The sequence below is a fragment of the Piliocolobus tephrosceles genome, chromosome 13 (assembly GCF_002776525.5).
Source record: "Piliocolobus tephrosceles isolate RC106 chromosome 13, ASM277652v3, whole genome shotgun sequence".
NCBI lineage: Eukaryota > Metazoa > Chordata > Mammalia > Primates > Cercopithecidae > Piliocolobus > Piliocolobus tephrosceles.
This window is the reverse complement of record NC_045446.1, coordinates 1,375,455-1,395,410: the sequence shown is the minus strand read 5'-3', so window position 1 is coordinate 1,395,410 and position 19,956 is coordinate 1,375,455. Positions and strand designations below refer to the sequence as shown.

At 50.6% G+C, this 19,956-nt stretch overlaps 1 protein-coding gene and 1 pseudogene across 1 annotated transcript; both read right to left on the bottom strand.

Annotated features, from left to right (window-relative positions):
• Positions 1–4,250: 4,250 nt before the first annotated feature.
• On the bottom strand, positions 4,251–5,638 carry LOC111520605 (tetratricopeptide repeat protein 14 homolog). Its single transcript, XM_026447311.2, is given in 6 exon segments — positions 4,251–4,274; positions 4,463–4,599; positions 4,789–4,852; positions 4,854–5,151; positions 5,239–5,500; positions 5,614–5,638. Coding segments are annotated over 6 exon segments (810 nt in total).
• A 9,469-nt stretch (positions 5,639–15,107) lies between these two features.
• On the bottom strand, positions 15,108–16,695 carry LOC111520606 (annotated as a pseudogene).
• Positions 16,696–19,956: the final 3,261 nt, after the last annotated feature.

The window sequence follows — 19,956 nt, the reverse complement described above, 5'->3', positions numbered from 1 at the left end:
AGTTGGTTCTAAAATTTAGCTGGAAAGGTAAAGAAATTGGAAACAAACAAAACAATCTTTAAAGGGAAGAATGAAGTTGGAGCCTCACAACACTTGACTTCAAAACCTCCCATAATGTCACAGTGACGCTGTGTTTGCATTAGGAAGCGGCACACAGACCTGCGGAGCAGGGCACAGGAACAAACTCACCATAGCGTCGGCCGATTGTCATTAAAAACACCAGCGATTTTAGTGGGATAAGCATGGTTTGTTTGTATTTATTTATTTATTTATTTATATTGAGACACAGTCTCACTCTGTCACCCAGGCTGGAGTGCAGTTCTGCAATCTTGGCTCACTGCAACCTCCACCTCCCGGGTTAAAGCGATTCTCCTGCTTCAGCCCCCTGGGTAGCTGGGATTACAGGCATCCACCACCATGTCTAGCTAATTTTTATATTTTTAGTAGAGACAGGGTTTTGCCATGTTGGCCAGGCTGGTCTTGCACTCCTGACCTCAGGTGATCTGCCCTCCTCGGCCTCCCAGAGTGCTGGGATTACAGGCGTGAGCCACCGCGCCCGGCAAGGATGGTCTTTTCATCAAATGTTACTGAAAAAATGGATGAAAATGTGAAAAAATGGAACTCAACTTCTACCTCACATTACACACAAAAATTAGCTTGAGCTCCATCATAGAACTAAATAGAAAAACCAAAACTCTAATGCTTCTAGAGAAAATGCTTGGAAAAAAAGTTTTCAAAGACGTCACAAGAAAGTGCTAACTGTCAAAACAAATGTTAAATTGGACTTCAAAATCAAAAACATTTCCATATAAAAAGAAGTTGAGACAATAACAAGGCAAGCCAAATACTAGAAAATTATATATAATATATATATTAGGCTCGGTGCAGTGGCTCATGCCTGTAATCCCAGCACTTTGGGAGGCCAAAGATCACGAGGTCAGGAGATCGAGTCCATCCTGGCTAACATGGTGAAACCCCATTTCTACTAAAAAAAAATACAAAAAATTAGCTGGGCATGGTGGCGGGTGCCTGCAGTCCCAGCTACTTGGGAGGCTGAGGCAGGAGAATGGCGTGAACCTGGGAGGTGGAGCTTGCAGTAAGCAGAGACCGTGCACCACTGCACTCCAGGCTGGGCGACAGAGCGAGACTCTGTCTCAAAAACAAAGGAAAATTATATATAATATATACGTTCTACATACATATATATTATATACACACATATACACATGTATATGAAATATGTATACATACATATGGCAAAGCACTTCATACATACATTCTTGATATGGAATTTATGAAGAGTTCCAACAACTCAATAACGAAAAGACCAAAAAAACACAATAAAATGGGCAAACAATTTTAGCAAAACTCTTAAACAAGAAAGATGTGCAAATGTCCAATAAGTGCAAGAAAGGATCCTTGCGAACATTAGTCATCAGAGAAACGCAGGTCAAAATCCACACAAGATGCGATTATACCCCCATGTGATGCCTCACATTTGAAAAGCCGCCCGGCGGTACTGACAGGCCTGGAGCAGCTGACTGTCTCAGGCATTGCTGGGGAGGGCACAGCAGCTTGAGCGTTCGGAAAGCTGTCCGTTTCTTAGCAAGTTAAACATACACTACTCTGTGGTCTAGCAAGGCCGGTCCTCAATATTTAACCAAAATTTAAAACTAAAAACATGAGTACAGAAGGACTGGAAGGCATGATGCCGTGTCATTCGTCATAGCCCCATACCACGAACAATTCAAATATCTATGAATGTGAGACTGGGGGAACGCAGCGGAGAATATTGTTACATGGAATAAAGGGGGAGACCACCCTCATATTGTCTTATGCCCAATTTCTGCCTCCAAAGAAAAAAGAATTAAAAACTAAAGTCCACAGGTAGGCCGGGCGCGGTGGCTCAAGCCTGTAATCCCAGCACTTTAGGAGGCCGAGGCGGGCGGATCATGAGGTCAGGAGATGGAGACCATCCTGGCTAACATGGTGAAACCCCGTCTCTACTAAAAATACAAAACAAAAAATGAGCCGGGCGTGGTGGCGGGCGCCTGTAGTCCAGCTACTCGGGAGGCTGAGGCAGGAGAATGGCGGGAACCCGGGAGGCGGAGCTTGCAGTGAGCCAAGATTGTGCCATTGCACTCTAGCCTGGACGACAGAGTGAGACTCCGTCTCAAAAAAAATTAAATAAAATCCACAGGCAGACAGCCCCGCACCAAACCCTGGGCTTGGTAGTTAAAGATCGACCCCTGACTTAATCGGTCATGTGATCTATAGATGACAGACATTGTGTGGAAAAGCACCGTGAAAATCCCCGTCCTGTTCTGTTCTGTTCTAATTACTGGTGCGTGCAGCCCCAGCCACATACCCTCTGCTTGCTCAATCGATCGTGGCCCCCCTTAGAGCTGTGAGCCCTTGAAAGGGACAGGAATTGCTCACTCGGGGAGCTCGGTTGTTGGAGATGTGAGTCTGCCGATGCTCCCCGCTGAGTAAAGCCCTTTCCTTCTACAATTCGATGTCTGAGGGGTCTTGTCTGCAACTCGTCCTGCTACAGAAACGCTATGCGGTGATTAAAAAAGAAGAATGAGGCCAGGCGTGGTGGCTCATGCCTGTAATCCCGGCACATTGGGAGGCTGAGGTGGGTTGATCGCCTGAGCCCAGGAGGTCAAGGCTGCAGTGAGCCAAGAGGGCACCACTCTGCACTCCAGCCTGGGTGACAGAGCAAGACCCTGTTTCAAAAAAAAAAAAAAGAAGAAGAACAAGAAGAGCAAATCATTGACACACAGAATAACATCATGAGGGAAAGAAACCGGAGTACATTTCTAATAATTTCATTTTTGCAACATTCAGCAACAGGCACAACAGGTCAGCAGAGCTGTGCCTGGAGCGATGGGTGGGAAGGGAAGGCCGTGAAAGTGAACCTCCTGCCGGGCGCGGTGGCTCAAGCCTGTAATCCCAGCACTTTGGGAGGCCGAGGCAGGCGGATCACGAGGTCAGGAGATCGAGACCATCCTGGCTAACACGGTGAAACCCCGTCTCTACTAAAAATACAAAAAAACTAGCCGGGCATGGTGGTGGGCACCTGTAGTCCCAGCTTCTAGGGAGGCTGAGGCAGGAGAATGGCGTGAACCTGGGAGGCGGCGGAGCTTGCAGTGAGCGGAGATTGCGCCACTGCACTCTAGCCTGGGTGACAGAGCGAGAGTCCGTCTCAAAAAAAAAAAAAGTGAACCTCCTGGGGGTGGAGCAGTTGGTCATGGTTGGGGTGATGGGCACATGAGTACATGTTTAGCGGAACTCATGGAACTGTACACTCAATATATGCATGGAGCCCAGGAGGTCAAGGCTGCAGTGAGCCAGGATCTCACTACTGCCCTCCAGCCTGGGTGACAGAATGAGACACTGTCTCAAAAAAAAAAAAAAAAATGCAGCCCAAGCCCGGTGGCTCAGGCCTGTAATCCCAATAATTTGGGAGGCCAAGGCGGGCAGATCACCTGAGGTCAGGAGTTGGAGACCAGCGTGGCCAACATAGTGAAACCCCATCTCTACTAAAAATACAAAATTAGCTAGGTGTGGTGGCGGGTGTCTGTAATCCCAGCTACTCAGGAGACTGAGGGAGGAGAATTGCTTGAACTCGTGAGGCAGAGGTTGTAGTGAGCCGAGATTGCAACACTGCACTCCAACCTGGGCAACAGAGTGAGACTCAGGAAAAAAAAAAAATTTTCACTGCATGTAATTTTTACCTCAATAAAAAATTAAAATTTGGCCGGGCGTGGCCAGGCACACACTTTGGAAGACCGAGGCAGGTGGTTCACCTGAGGTCAGGAGTTCAAGACCAGCCTGCCCAACATGGTGAAACCCCATCTCCACTAAAAATACAAAAAATTAGCTGGGCCTGGTGTGGGTGCCTGTAATCCCAGCTACTGGGGAGGCTGAGGCAGGAAAATTGCTTGAACCCAGGAGGCAGAGGTTGCAGTGAGCCGAGATCGCATCACTGCACTTCAGCCTTGGTGACAAGGGAGATACTCCTTCTCAAAACAAAAAAATATTAAAATTAATCTTTTAGAAAATAAAGTGCATTAGAGAGGGCACCTAATCAAATTTTTGTAGGCTTCAAGAAGAATAAATTTGAAGAATATCCATTGATTTGTGGAATTTTTACAAAGACTTAATTGAGGACCACTTGAAAGCATTAGGAAGGGTCTTGTCCCTGTTCCCTCTGTGAGCCCAGCTCGCCTGAAGGGAACGTGGGTCTAATCCGTGTCGTTAGGAGTGAGCTGAATACAGGAGGAAGAGGGAAGAAAGGCAAAAGAGAACCAGGGCCACACTAAAATCCACGCTCTTCAAAACTTTGTTTTACAAATTTGACAAAATATTTATACTGGAAGTTTTTAAGCGGTGGAACCTATAGGCAGCCTTTTCTTTCAGCTTACTTTTTAATTTTTGCTTTATTTATTTATTTTACAAAACGACCACCATTGACATAAACACCAATGCCAGAGGGTGGAGGGTCTGCATCAGTGAGGAGAGCCCTGAGCACCAAGGACAATGGTCCACCTGCCAGCCAAGCCACCACCGCCTCCTGGGCTCCTGGGACACCCACTGGAGAGAGAGCCCAATGTCTTCTAACAAAGGGAAATGCCTATGAGGAAGAGGCCAAATTTAGAAACCAAGGAAAGTAGAGCTTGGCTTGAGCTGATGGCGGCTCATAGGATGGTGAAGAGATTAAAAATAACACTTGTGCATGTGAAACAGCAGAAACAACAACAGAAGTATTCATGTGATCAGTACAAACACCTGGGCAGGAATATAAAGAGCCGGGGTTCAGGGAGCTCCACACCTGCACCTGCCACTTGCCTCTCACCTGCTCCTCTACCTGCTCCACCCTCAATCCACCAGAACTATGGGCTGCTGTGGCTGCTCCGGAGGCTGTGGCTCCGGCTGTGGGGGCTGTGGCTCCAGCTGCTGTGTGCCCATCTGCTGCTGCAAGCCCGTGTGCTGCTGTGTGCCAGCCTGTTCCTGCTCCAGCTGTGGCTCCTGTGGGGGATCCAAGGGGGGCTGTGGCTCCTGCGGGGGCTCCAAGGGGGGCTGTGGCTCCTGTGGGGGCTCCAAGGGGGGCTGTGGTTCTTGTGGCTGCTCCCAGTCCAGCTGCTGCAAACCCTGCTGCTCCCAGTCCAGCTGCTGTAAGCCCTGCTGCTGCTCCTCAGGTTGTGGGTCATCCTGCTGCCAGTCCAGCTGCTGTAAGCCCTGCTGTTGTTCCTCAGGCTGTGGGTCATCCTGCGGCCAGTCCAGCTGCTGCAAGCCCTGCTGTTCCCAGTCCAGCTGTTGTAAGCCCTGCTGTTCCCAGTACAGCTGCTGTAAGCCCTGCTGCTGCTCCTCAGGCTGTGGGTCATCCTGCTGCCAGTCCAGCTGCTGCAAACCCTGCTGTTCCCAGTCCAGCTGCTGTGTCCCCGTGTGCTGCCAGTGCAAGATCTGAGGCTCTGCCCACAAACCTCAGCTGGTCCTACAGATCTGGGCTCTCCAGGAATGACTGCAGCTGTGGCCTGAATTCCTGAAGCATGTCTCTGAGTCTGTCCTCCTCTGGACTAAGGCAGCCTAGTGTTCAGGGCTCAGTACTCAGCTGCTCAGCCTCTGAGGTCATGAGGGCTTCTGGCGTACTGGGTCCTGCCCATCAATTCTCGCGCAATCCCCTTTTCCTTTCCTGACCTCACCACTTCAACCTTCTCAGGGCATCAAGATCCCACATCCCTGGGCCCCTCCTGTGAGCCTGCTGGAAACACGCTGAAACTGGAATCCTCTGACCTGCAGCCGCCTCTCCCAGGTCCCTGCAACCTCCTGGCTCCTCCACCCTTCGTCTTCATCCTGCCTGAGCTGCCAGAGCTCCGATTGCTTTTGGAGTTGATCTAGAGGACTCAGAATTATTAGAGATCCCAGGATCCTCTCCTGAGGAGGAGGGGTGCCCAGTCTCCTCTTCTACCTCCGACCTGGCCTGGTTTCTTTGCCCCAGGGCTTCGCCTTGTAAGTTCCCCGGGCTGGATCTTCTAAATAAATACGATCTGTACCTCCCACGAGTTTGTGCTGTGATTCTTTCGTTTCAGCCTCCGTGTGATTAGAGAAATACACAATTTTCACTGAGTTGCACTCCCAGGCATTTGGGAACCCCCCATTCCCTGCTGTGTGAGTTTGCTAGGACTGCCCCACAAACCATGTGGCTTAAGCGACAGGAGTGGATTGTCTCACAGTCTGGAGGCCAGAATCCACCATCGAGGTGCCGCAGGGCTGTGTCCTCCTGAGGCCTCTCTTCCCAGCTTACAGATGCTGCCATCCCTGTACCCTCACGTGCTCGTCCCTCTGTGTGTGTCTGCGTCCTCATCTCTTTGTATAAGGACACAGATTAGATTAGTGCCCACCCTAATCCATGAGGTCCACGTTTTAACTAATCACCCCTGTAAAGACCTATCTCCAAATAAGGTCCTGTTCAGAGATACTGCGGTGAAGACTCCAACATATGAACCAGGGGGCATAACTCAGCCATGGTATCATGGCATCCACTTGGGTGGGGGCCTCAGCATCTTTCCCATCTTCCGGGACACAGAATTGGGAGGCCCCTTGGGCTTCTCTCCCCGACAAGTTGCCAAATCCCACAGCATCTCCTGGACGACATCCTGCAGACATCTCCTTCCTGCCTCCTTGTGACACCGCCCTACGCAGACCTCTGCTTCAGGAACCCACCTGTCCCTTCCCTGCTGCCTCTGTCGGCTCTGGCTGCCAGAAAAAAACCCCACAGAGGAAGCCTGGAGGACTGAACAACAGACACCGTTTCTCCCAGTTCCGGAGGCTGGAGGGCCCTGGCCGAAGTCCAGCAGGTTTGACTCGTGGGGAGGGAAGGCAGGAGCCGGCGGAGGAGGAGGTGGGCTGCAAGACTGGAGCCCCCAGACCCAGGTGTCTGTAACAGCAGAGCACTGGAGGCTGCTTGGGAAGCCAGCGTCTCACAGGATGGCAGGCAGTGAGCGCCTGACAAAACTGTGACAAGAAAGTGAAGACTCAACGACACAGAATTTTTAGAAATTGCTTCTGAGTTTCTGTTTTAGTAAGTGAGCTTGACTAAATACTATTCACAACCCTGAAACTTCTAAAAGGACATGGTGAAACCCCATCTCCACTAAAAATACAAAATTGAGCTGGGCGTGATGGTGGGTGCCTGTATCCCAGCTACTCAGGAGGCTGAGGCAGGAGAATTGCTTGAACCCGGGAAGCAGAGGCTGCAGTGAGCCTAGATCACACCACTGCACTCCAGCCTGGGCAACAGAATGAGATTTTGTCTCTAAAGAAATAAATAAATGGGGCGCGGTGGCTCACGCCTGTAATCCCAGCACTTTGGGAGGCCGAGACGGGCGGATCACTAGGCCAGGAGATCGAGACCATCCTGGCTAACACGGTGAAACCCCGTCTCTACTAAAAAATACAAAAAAAAAAACGAGCTGGGTGAGGTGGCGGGCGCCTGTAGTCCCAGCTACTCGGGAGGCTGAGGCAGGAGAATGGCGTGAACCTGGGAGGCGGAGCTTGCAGTGAGCTGAGATCCGGCCACTGCACTCCAGCCTGGGCGACAGAGCCAGACTCCGTCTCAAAAAAAAAAAAGAAATAAATAAATGAAGCTTAACGTGCTGTATTTAAAACATATATGTTTTTTAAGTCACTGAGCTGTTGAAAAAATAAATAATCTTCAGAGCCAACAAGCAAGAGAGAGATGAACCCACAGAAGAAGGTGAAAGTCAAAAACGGCCTCCACCCCTTGCCTGGACCAGAAAGAGACACTCTGTTTTCTTCCACCTGTGGTATCTCTTCTGTTGTCAGTATGAATCTGAGAAAAACGTAGTTTCTCTACACTCTCACACAGAACACTCTCACTCCTGATGTGCGAGTGTTCCCCACACCACTCAATTTTCTACCTCTTTCCACACTGACTGATTCTCTGACACCAGCTGAGTGTCCTGCAATTCACTCCCATCCTGAAGCAGAGTTCATTTCAGATCCCACAGGCAAAGGGCTGAGTCCCGCAAGACTGTCCCCATTTGAGATGTTGACATGGTTTGGCTGTGTCCCCACCCAAATCTCATCTTGAACTGTGGCTCCCACAATTCCCCCGTGTTGTGGAAGGGACCCGGTGGGAGGTAATTGAATCATGGGGGTGGGTGTTTCCTGTGCTGTTCTCGTGATAGTGAATAAGTCTCATGAGATTTGATGGTTTTATGAAGAGGAGTTTCCCTGCACAGGTTCTCTTCTCTTGCCTGCTGCCATGTGAGATGTGCCTTTCACCTTCCACCATGATTGTGAGGCCTCCCCAGTAGAACTGTGAGTTCATTAAACCTCTTCATTTTGTAAATTGGCCAGTCTTGGGTATGTCTTTATTGGCAGCATGAAAATGGACTAATACAGATGCCAGTCACGAGTCCAGGCCTCCCAAGCTTCTAACCAACGGGTTATAAATCAGGGTTCACACTGATACCTGAAATGAGTGGCTGAGGCAAAGCTCTCTGTCCGTCAGGGTTTACTAAGCCTGCTTTAAGGCACATCTGGGAGAAATGCAAGATGCAGGCACATCTGTGGCTGTTTCCCAAAGAGGTTTTCGGGAAGTTTGGTATTTATACACTTCCTTAAAGGGGGGCAGGCAAGTAGGAAGAAGCAGGTAAGCATTAGGCCAATGGTTGCATTCCTGTGAGACTTTAGTTAGTGCCCAGTAAGTCTGCATTTTACATAAGGTAGACGTTTGAGGAGAAAAAGGGACAAAAGGAAGAGTCAGTTGTGCAGACCTCTCTGGGTAGGTGGAGGAGGGACTGGTGTCACCTTGTTTTTGTTCTGCTCCTGGGAAGATAAACTCATAATCTATATGATCGGTGTGGAATGGAAGACTTTGATTTTGGGAGATGGACTTGAATTGAGATCTGCTCAAGGGAAGGGTCCCTTCCTGACCTCTAGCACTTGAAGCCCATAGAACTGAATCTAACCAACACAGACATGAGCCTGTTCACCTTGCCCACTGCCTAGACAGCTGATTCATCAAGACAGGGGAACTGCAACAGACAAAGAGTCATTCATGCAGAGCCGGCTGTGTGCGAAACCGGAGTTTTATTATTACTCAAATCAGTCTCCCTGAGCATTTGGGGAGCAGAGCTTTTTTGGGTTTTGGTGATTTTTTTGTTTGTTTTATTCTTTAAGTTCTAGGGTACATGTGAGCAATGTGCAGGTTTGTTACATATGTACACATGTGCCGTGTTGGTTTGCTGCACCCATCAACTCATCATTTACATTAGGTATTTCTCTAATGCTATCCCTCCCCCAGTCCCCCACTCCCCCTCAGTTCCTGGTGTGTGATGTTCCCCACCCTGTGTCCAAGTGTTCTCATTGTTCAACTCCCATCTATGAGTGAGAACATACGGTGTGTGGTTTTCGGTCCTTGTGGTAGTTTGCTGAGAATGATGGTTTCCAGCTTCATCCATGTCCCTGCAAAGGACATGAACTCATCCTTTTTTATGGCTGCATAGTATTCCATGGTGTAGATGTGCCAAGGGAGCAGAGTTTTTAAGGACAACTTGGTGGGTGGGGAGAAGTCAGGAGCCAGGAGTGCTGACTGGTCAGGGATGAAGTCACTGGGAGTCAAAGCCATCTTCTCACGCTGAGTCAGTTCCTGGGTAGGGACCACAAGATCAGATGAGCCAGTTTATTGATCTGGGTGGTGCCACCTGATCCATCAAGTGCAGGGAGGGTCAGAATCTTATAAATGACCCCCGGCTACGTGACTCCTAAACCACAATTTCTAATCTTGTGGCTAATGTTGGTCTAGTCCCCAGGCAAGAAGGAGGTCTGCTTTGGGAAAAGGTTGTTACTGTCTTTGTTTAAACTGTAAACTACAAACTAAATCTCTCCCAAAGTTAGTTCAGCCAACGCCCAGGAATGAACAAGGACAGCTTGGAGGTTAGAAGGAAGATGGAGTCAGTTAAGTTAGATCTCGCCGGGCGCGGTGGCTCAAGCCTGTAATCCCAGCACTTTGGGAGGCCGAGACGGGCGGATCACGAGGTCAGGAGATCGAGACCATCCTGGCTAACCCGGTGAAACCCCATCTCTACTAAAAATACAAAAACTAGCCAGGCGAGGTGGCGGGCGCCTGTAGTCCCAGCTACTTGGGAGGCTGAGGCAGGAGAATGGCGTAAACCCGGGAGGCGGAGCTTGCAGTGAGCTGAGATCCGGCCACTGCACTCCAGCCTGGGCGACAGAGCCAGATTCCGTCTCAAAAAAAAAAAAAAAAAAAAAGTTAGATCTCTCACCGTCTCAGTCATAGCTTTGCAAAGGCGGTTTCAAGCCTAGCTGCCAACCGGAGGAACTCACACAGCACGCGAGCAGCAGACAGAAGCAAGAGCCTTTCCCCAGAAATCAGAAGGAAATCCTAACCATGCCCTCACCAGCCACTGACGGAACGGACCCCTCTTGGCCAAGGGGGTGTCGACAAAAAGTGTCAACCTCTGTAAAATATTTGAAAAGATTCTGGGCCGGATCACGAGGTCAGGAGATCGTGACCATCCTGGCGAACACGGTGAAACCCCGTCTCTACTAAAAATACAAAAAAATTAGCTGGGCGTGGTGGCGGGCGCCTGTAGTCCCAGCTTCTAGGGAGGCTGAGGCAGGAGAATGGCGTGAACCTGGGAGGTGGTGGAGCTTGCAGTGAGCAGAGATCGCGCTACTGCACTCCAGCCTGGGCGACAGAGCGAGACTCCATCTCAAAAACAAAAAAAAAAGAAAAGATTCTGAGCTGAACGTGAGTGACCAATGGCCCGTGACACAGCCCTCAGGAGGTCCTGAGAACAGGTGCCCAAGGTGGTCGGGTGCAGCTTGGTTTTATACATTTTATGGAGACATGAGACTTCAATCAAATACATTTAAGAAATACTAAGGACTAAACTCTGTTTTTTTTATCTTGCTCAAATTCCTATCTAAGGAGTCCGGTCATACCCTACAAATCACAAACTCTCATCAGATGGGTTTTGTTTAGCCCTATATATTGTCACTTACTTTCCACCTGACTCTGGCATAACATTGCTAGGCAAGGAAGAAAATCAAAATATTTTCCCCCAAACACGTTTCTTTGCCATATCTTGAAACCGCCCTGCAAAGCTGTCCTTTGTGGGGGAAAATCTGCATCTGGAAAGGATGTCTATTAACATAGCTAGATGTTTTTCTTCCAGGCCCTCCCAGTCCTAAAGAGATTACCTAAGGCTCTAGCACCCTTTAAACATAAACATCTGAATAGAAACTTTTGTCATCTGTTGTCTCTAAGGCCAGCCACTGTAAGACTTTTAAAGAACCTTAGTCTCCACAATCTTTATGTTCACCTGAACACTCCCTTTCTGTCTACCCCAGGTCTTTAGACAACCAACCAATTGTCAACCAGAAAATGTTTAAATTTACCTGTAGCCTGGAACCCTCCCACCCCCCAGCCCCCACTCCCCTCCCACCTGCTTCAAGTAGTCCCGCAAATACGGATCAAACCACTGTATTTCTAAATGTATTTGATTGATGTCTCCTGCCTCCCTAAAATGTATAAAACCAAGCTGTACCCCAAACACCTTGGGCCCATGTTCTCAGGACCTCCTGAGGGCTGTGTCATGGGCCATGGTCACTCATATTTGGCCCAGAGTAAACCTCTCCAAATATTTTACAGAGTTTGACTCTTTTCATCGACAATACATTGGTTTGGTCCAGAAAAGTGGTGTCTTGTTTTTCTAAGACCACCAGAGCGAGCACAAAAGAACCAGCAAGTAGGCAAAGGTCAGGAGCAAAACTGCTAGTTTATAGACTGGAGGCTCTTGAAGCCAAGGTGGAGATTACCTTCAGGCGGACGTCTTCGTCCTGAACGGGTCTCCGAGCCACATGGTGGCTCCAAATGGACCTCGGACCTGCGCAGGATTTTGGCCGAGGGACACAATGGACACAATGGAAATGGAAGTGGATCTCTGCCTGGCTTCAAAGCGTCCTTTGGAACCAGCAGAGACAGACTGGAGGCTCTTGAAGCCAAAGTGGAGAGTACCTTCAGGCGGACGTCTCCATCCTGCAAGGCTCTCCCAAGCCACTTGGTGGCTCAAAATGGACCTCGGACCTGCACAGGGTTTCTGGCCGAGGGAGGTAAAGAGGAGACAAGGGCACTTACCCCAGAGAGGCCATGAGAGTGAGCGAAGCGGGTCTCAGGTCCTGGTCCATCCACGGCGTGGAACGAGGAGGAGGCGGCTCCCCGGACCCTGGGGGCCCTGAGGAGGGGTCTCCTCCCGGGTTCGGCACCATCTGTCTTGTTTTTCTAAGACCAGCCGAGCGGGCGCAAAAGAACCAGCAAGTAGGCAAAGGTCAGGCGCAAAACTGCTAGTTTATTTTAGTAACCTAAGGTGTGGAGAAGTCTGTCGGCCTCCGGCAAAGAAGGCCGGCAGAGTTCCCCTCCCCCAAGCTCTCGGAGGGAGTTCCGACATCCCGACAGGACTGGGAAGCTGGGAAGTCCGCCGGGCTGTGAGAAGGCCGCGTGGCTCACTGGCCAAGAGTGGCTTTTCTAGGAGTGGGAGGGCAATAGGCGGGGCATGGGCGTGTCAGGGGCGTTCCGCAGGTGCGACCAGGTAAATCTTGGTCTCTTCAGATTGACGTCACCTGGCGCATGCCCAGTTGGTCTGCACCCTCCCGGGCGCCGGCTGCCTTTTCACGCGTGCGGGAAGAGTTGGTGGTGAAGAAGAACCCGGAAGTGCACCATCTTGCCTCCCTTCGTCCAAACAGGTGGGACAACTTGAAGGGCGGGGATCTTCCAGGCTATAGGTAGATGTAAAACTTTTCCAGTTGACAACTGGTTGAGTTTGTCTAAAGACCCGGGATCCTCAGAAAGGAATGTCTGGGTTAGGATAAAGGATCGTGGAGACCCAGGGTGTCATTTGCAGAGGAAGACTTTAGGTAGCAGGCTTCAGAGAGAAGAGGTGGTGAAACGTTTCTTATCGGACTTAAAGTCTGTGAGGATGTTAATGCCGGAGAGGTAGAATGAGGCATGGCTGACCCCCACTGCCCATCACAACTTCTCGGGTTAAATTTTAAAACAACCCTGGCTGAGGAGGAAGTCCCTTCAGTTGATGGGGGAGGGGCCTTAGCATTTTATGTTTGGTTTACAGGGAAACCTTGCAAGCTGAGGTCCTGGCTATGAGGGGGGGCTGGATTTGCCCCCTTCTCCTGCTTCCTGGCGAGCCATGACCCAGGTCCTTCACTGTCACGCACATCCGTGTCGATGTGAAGAGACCATCAAACAGGCTTTGTGTGAGCAATAACGCTTTTTAATCACCTGGGTGCAGGCGGGCTGAGGCCGAAAAGAGAGTCAGCGAAGGGAGATGGGGTGGGGCCATTTTAGAGGATTTTGGTGGGTCGTGGAATATTACAATCAAAGGGCGTTTTTCTCTTGTGGGCAGGGGTGGGGGGTCACAAGGTGCTCAGTGGGGGAGCTTCTGAGCCAGGAGAAGGAATTTCACAAGGTTAATCTCCCAATTAAGGTGGGGCAGGAACAAATCACAATGCTGGAACGTCACCAGTGAAGGCAGGAACCGGCCATTTTCACTTCTTTTGTGATTCTTCATTTGCTTCAGGCCATCTGGATGTGTGCGTGCAGGTCACGGGGGATACGATGGCTAAGCTTGCGCTCAGGGGCTTGACACTCACCTCCGGGAAAGCAGGAGTCTACCCTGTGGAGACTGCGCCGCTGAGATCAGTGAACCCCAGACATTGCCCCTCTCTTCTTCCTGCTAGGAGACCCCCATGGAGAGGCCCTGGCTGTTCCAGGGAAGAGGCGTAGGGAGGGCTTCCGAGTCCGCTGCTTCACCTTTTGACATCAGAGGGCCCAAAACTCCACCCTCAGATCAGGTTAACTCCTCTGGTTTTTGCACATGGAGAGATGTGAAGCTCAATTGTGCATATGCCTGGTTTCTCCTCTCATCAATATTCATGTCCCTCCCACAGCTTGTTGAATATGCATATTCAGCCACCCCCGCTCAGTGTAGATCTCTGCCTTAGTCTTCCCTCCCTCGAAGTGTCTGTTTCCAGCTTCCTAGCAGAGGCTGTGCCTCCCAGCCGGTCAGAACAGCCACACTCAGCCCGCAGCGCTGTGAGAAGCAAAGTGCTCCTTTCCAAATTGATGACCTCGTCCTCCTTCAGTTGACAACTCCCTCTCTCAATGACGATTACGGAGTGTGTCCAGGTGTTGGTGACAGAGCTGCATGGCTGCGTGTGGGATAAAGCCGCTGCCCCTGCAGAGCTCACACTCCCCTGAGGTGGGACACACACCTCCAAGAACAAACAAGGGGGAGAGCAGAGCCAGTTTGGCATCGTGGGAATCAATAATGAAGCAGAGAATGCGAGGTGGCTGGGGTGGCTATCTTGGGATGGGGCGTCAGAGGCGGATCTGAGCTGGACAGACAGGAGGGACGCAGTCCAGGGTGGTCCTGGGTGAGTCTGCTCTGTGTAGGAGGCGCCAGCACACAGGACATGAGTAAGGAGGAGCACGGTGTGTCCCGGGCACCAATCCAGGGCTGGATGAAGAATGATTGAGGCAGTTTGAAGATGATGCCAAGTCATTCTCCTCCCGTGGAGAGGTGGATTTTCTCTTCTCTCCACAATCTGGGCTGGCCTTAGTGACTTGAGGAGAGATAAATACTCTACGATTCCTAGGCTGGGTCATAAGGTACCTTCCGGCCTCTGCTCCAGTGACCTCGTAGGAAGTACAGCTGCCCTGAGCCCACCATGCTGTGAGGAAGCCCCAGCCAGCCGTGGGAAGAGGCCGTGAGGGGGGGAGGGAGGAGATCTGTCCAGCCTCACCTGTTGTAGCGATCCCACAGGCGTGTGAACGCAGCATCTTGGACAAGCCAGCCCCCGCTGACACAACTGAGAGAAAAACCAAGGAACCCTGCAGACGGCCAGAACTGAGGTCCCAAAATACAGCCCAGCCAAGCCATGCTGCCATCGTTAGCCATTGGTACCTTCCCAGCTGAGACCCCACGCATCATGCAGCCTGTTCCACCATCCAGGGCCAGATCTGAACTCCTGATACACTAAGCTTTGGGCTGATTGGTTCTGGAACGATGGGTGGCCAAGGCCATGGTCAAATCCAGCTGGAGAGGTGGATGGGCCAGTGTCAGGGGTTTGGGTTTCACCCCATGTCGGCTGAGGCACACTGGAAGGTTGTAAGCCTGCACATCCACTTTTCGCACATTTGAGCCACATCTGAGTGTGGACCATACTGACGGGTTCCTGCACCTGCAGCCTCCACACCGTTGCTAGTGCCCTGCCTCCTGGCTGGAGTATCCTTCCTGTCCCTTGGTTGCTGTTTGTACCCATCATGGTTCCTCCCCTACCCCTCAAGTTCTGCTCCAAGGTTTGTTTTCCTCCAAGAGAAGAACCTGTCCACACAATAGTTCCAAAGCAGCGGGAAGCTCTTCTCACATGTCCCCAAGGACCGTGCTGTGTGAACTTCCCTTCTGTAATCACAGAGCCCATTGCCCTGCCCACAGGGACTGGTCCAGGAATAGGGAGGAGGTAAACAGAGGATGCATTCCTTCCCCAATGCTGAGAACCCTGCCATCCTCAGCCACAGTTGCCACAAAGAAGATACCACATCCCTGGGGGCATCAGCAGGAATCAGGCAGAGAGCGGCACTGCTCTGGGGGCGGGGAGGGTGTCTCACAGCATCGAACGTCAGAAATCCGCAACATTGACCCAGTCCTGCCAAGATGGAACCCTGCCTGAGGGTGAAGGATGGGGAGTTGGGGCGTTGCAAAAGACGCAACACATGAATAATCTCAGGTAATTCTCATGCAACCCCCAGAGGCTGGTGCTGCTAGCTCCCCTCTGCAGGAGAGGAAGCTGGGGCTCGGAGGCTGATTGGATCTGCTCAAAGGCCCAGGGAGAGTCAGAGTCAGGACCTGGGACAGAGCCTAAGACCTTGCGGAGGCTGCACTTCCTCCTGAGGTGAGCCAGCGTTGGAGCTGTTTTTCCTTCCAGTATGAATTCCACAAGGAAATAATCTCAGGAGGAAGAGCTCATACTTGGATCCAGAAAATGTCAACATAGCCAAAGTAAAACAATCAAGACATACCTCCAGGAGCTGTGTAAACAGCAACCGGAAAGAGACAGAGACGATGGTGTGCTCCTGTGTGGGGTATAAAGGGCCTGGGCTCAGGGGGCTCCATACCTGCACCTCCTTCTCACCTGCTCCTCCACCCACTCCAGCTCAACCCACCTGAACCATGGGCTGCTGTGGCTGCTCTGGAGGCTGTGGCTCTGGCTGTGGGGGCTGTGGCTCCGGCTGTGGGGGCTGTGGCTCCACCTGTGAGGGCTGTGGCTCCGGCTGCTGTGTGCCCGTGTGCTGCTGCAAGTCCATGTGCTGCTGTGTGCCAGCCTGTTCCTGCTCCAGCTGTGGCTCCTGTGGGGGCTCCAAGGGGGACTGTGGCTCTTGTGGTTGTTCCCAGCACAGTTGCTGTAAGCCCTGCTGCTCCTCAGGCTGTGGGTCATCCTGCTGCCAGTCCAGTTGCTGCAAACCCTGCTGCTGCCAGTCCACCTGCTATGTCCCTGTGTGCTGCCAGTGCAAGATCTGAGGCTCTGGACCCAGACCTTCAGGTTTCTCCTGTTTGGTGAAAGCATTTGTTATGGTTTCCCTGAATCAGCTCATCCCACTCATCCTCCCTGAGGCACCTGCACCTTCTCCATGCTCACCATCCATGCACACACCTCCTTCCATGGCTTGGCTCTCCTCTGGGCCCCGCCTTCAGCCTCCTCACTCCAGAAACACGTGTTTCCTTGATGCAGGAGGTGTCCTTGCCTGGAAGCGGGTGCCCAACCGACTGCCACAGCGTTCCCTGCACTTGGGTGTGGACCATCTTCTTCTTCTCCCTGGGATGACTGAGATGCAAAGTCTGACCCCACAAGGCCAGGTCGACATTCCTGAGTGATCACTAAAAACCAGCTTCTCAACCACCATTGGGACCCTGGATCCTCCTGGGCCGCTGCCTATTCTCCTGTGGCCACCTGTAACCAGGAAGACCACCTTCCTTCCTCTTGTCTCCATCTGTTTAAAAAAATAATAATAATAGCAAAATAATGAATGAATTTCCTTGCAATAAAGCCTCTCATGTCTGTAAATCAGCTGCATGCTTCGTACAATTCGGTCCAACCCTTTCCTGTGCGGTGACTGATTCTGTGTTCTGATCTGTCAGCTAAGCTGGGAAACGCCTGCCTGAGGCCTGGTGCATTCACAAAAAAACCTGCCATTCCCGGCCGGGCGCGGTGGCTCACGCCTGTAATCCCAGCACTTTGGGAGGCCGAGACGGGTGGATCACGAGGTCAGGAGATCGAGACCATCCTGGCTAACACGGTGAAACCCCGTCTCTACTAAAAAAATACAAAAAACTAGCTGGGCGAGGTGGCGGCGCCTGTAGTCCCAGCTACTCGGGAGGCTGAGGCAGGAGAATGGCGTAAACCCGGGAGGCGGAGCTTGCAGTGAGCTGAGATCCGGCCACTGCACTCCAGCTCGGGCAACAGAGCAAGACTCCGTCTCAAAAAAAAAAAACAAAAAAACCTGCCATTCCCTTCTGCCCTCCTCTCAGCCCCAAATATCTTCACACTCTCTGCTCACAGGAGAAGGCTCAACCCGGTCCTGCCCTAGAGGCGCAGAGGATCAGGCAGGCCTTGAGTACTGACGACCAGCCAAGCAGGGCTTTGCACAAGACCCGTGGCTTCCAGCTTCCCACTCTCCTCTGGGGCCTCGGAAGGACCCCAGGCAGGGCAAGGGCGGGGGAGGGAGGAGTGAAGCACCCCTGAGCTACAGAGCACCTCTGATTCAAACACAAAATTAGCCTTTTAGAATTATGAAGTCAACGGGCTCTCCGTAACTAAAAGTAACCAGGAAGTTATAGAATGGCCCAAAGTATCCTTGGAGCTCAGTCTCCCGGCAGGAAAGGGGAGTTCCTGGGAAGTGACACATTTGGGGAACCTGAGCCAAGTCCATCTGTTTCATGGTGAGGCGCCACCACGCTGAGCCTGTTCTCTGATCAGTGACACAGGCAAGTCTTTAGAAATCACACACTGGGGAGGAGGGGACAAGAGTGATCTGAGGACAATCTCCAGCCAAGCGAACCAGGAGGGAAAAGGTGGAGGGAAGACAGCACACAGGGAGCGCTGGTGAGAAATGAGTGCCCACGGAACGCCCGCAGATCTAAGCCAGTGCTGATAATGCCAGGGAAGAACAGAGTGGGAATTCCAAAACAAATTTCTGAGATAAAAGAGATGCAATGTAAGGAGAAATGAAATAATCTAGAAATAAAGGTTTAGATTATTTCAACCACGTTTAGGAGAGGGAATAAAAGTGTGTCAAAGGTGCGTCTTGCTAGGGGACGTGACTATTGATAGTTTCACGACGCTACAAGGAAATGCTGCTTAAGACAGTTTACTCAATAATCCAAACTGGGAAACTCCAGAAGGTGGCAGCAGACATGAACACAGCATTCATTGCATTTGAGCCCTGTACATTCCCACAGCCCACAGGACACCGAGCAACTTGGTAACAAAACTGAAAATGCACGCTGGAGACTCATACAAAGCCCGGTAAGCTGGTCATGGTGGCTCACACATGTAGCCTCAGCTACTCAGGAGGCTGAGGCAGAAGGATGGCTTGAGCCTGGGAGTCTGAGGCTGCAGTGAGCTGTGATTGCACCACTGAACTCCAGCCTGGGCACTATAAAGTGAGATGGTGTCTTAAGAAAAAAAAATGGTGAATCTGAAAGTACAAGAAGGTGGGAATAAATTTCCCAGCGTCACAGCCCCCCAGGGTTTCAGTGTCTGTGTAGCAGAAAGCAAAGAAACATCTAACAGAGCCGAACACAGGGGAACCTCAAAAGAGCCAACAGGTGCGTGCTGGATGAAGCACAGCTTGAATTTTGAATCTGGCTCCTGAAATGGGGAAGCTTTTCCTCCCTCTAGTGGAGAGTGGGTGCGAGGCCCTCAGTAAGTCCCCACAGGCAATGGAAGAAAGTAGGAAGCCTGCCGTGAAACAGATCACAGTGGTAGCCTACGGTTTCCAAAGGAGCTAATGAACAATGAAAGGGAATGATACCAGACATAAATGAGGCTGGGTGAGGTGGCTCACACCTGTAATCCCGGCACTTTGGGAGGCCGAGGCAGGAAGATCACTTGAGGCCAGGAGTTCAAAACCAGCCTGGGCAACAGAGTGAGACCCCCATCTCTACCAAACATTTAAAAAATTAAGTGGGCATGGTGGTGTGTGCCTTTAATCCCAGCTACTAGGGAAGTTGAGGTAGCAGGATCGCTTGAGCCTGGGAGGTTGAGGCTGCAGTGAGCTGTGATCCTGCCACTGCACTCTAGCCTGGACAACAGAGTGAAACCCCATCTCAAAAAAAGAGACATAAATGAACAACAAAAGCCATAAATAGAAGAATTACTAAATGAGGTGACATTACTCAAGAGAAAATTCGAGTTAAAAGAAATCACTCTAGAAATAAAGTCTAAAATGGGACAAACATATGAGTAAAAATGTAGAATAAATTTTAAAAACCAAAAAGAAATGAAGAGCTAAAAAGGATTCGAGAGATAAGGACAAAAATGGAAAAGAAGCAAAGAAGATCCAAGACTCCTAACCAAAGTTGTGTATGATAGTCAAACAATTACATAAAAAACTAGAATCAAAAAGTACTAATCGAAAAGAATAGAAAAGAAAAAGAAATACAGATCAGGTGATGCAATAGAAAATTCAGACTGAGAACATAGACTTTAAATCCAAATATTTCAGTAATTATATTACAAGTAAACGGATAAAATGCTCTAGTTTACATATAGAGATTGCTAGACTAGTTTTCTTTTTTTTTTTTTTTTTTTTTTTTTTTTTTTGGG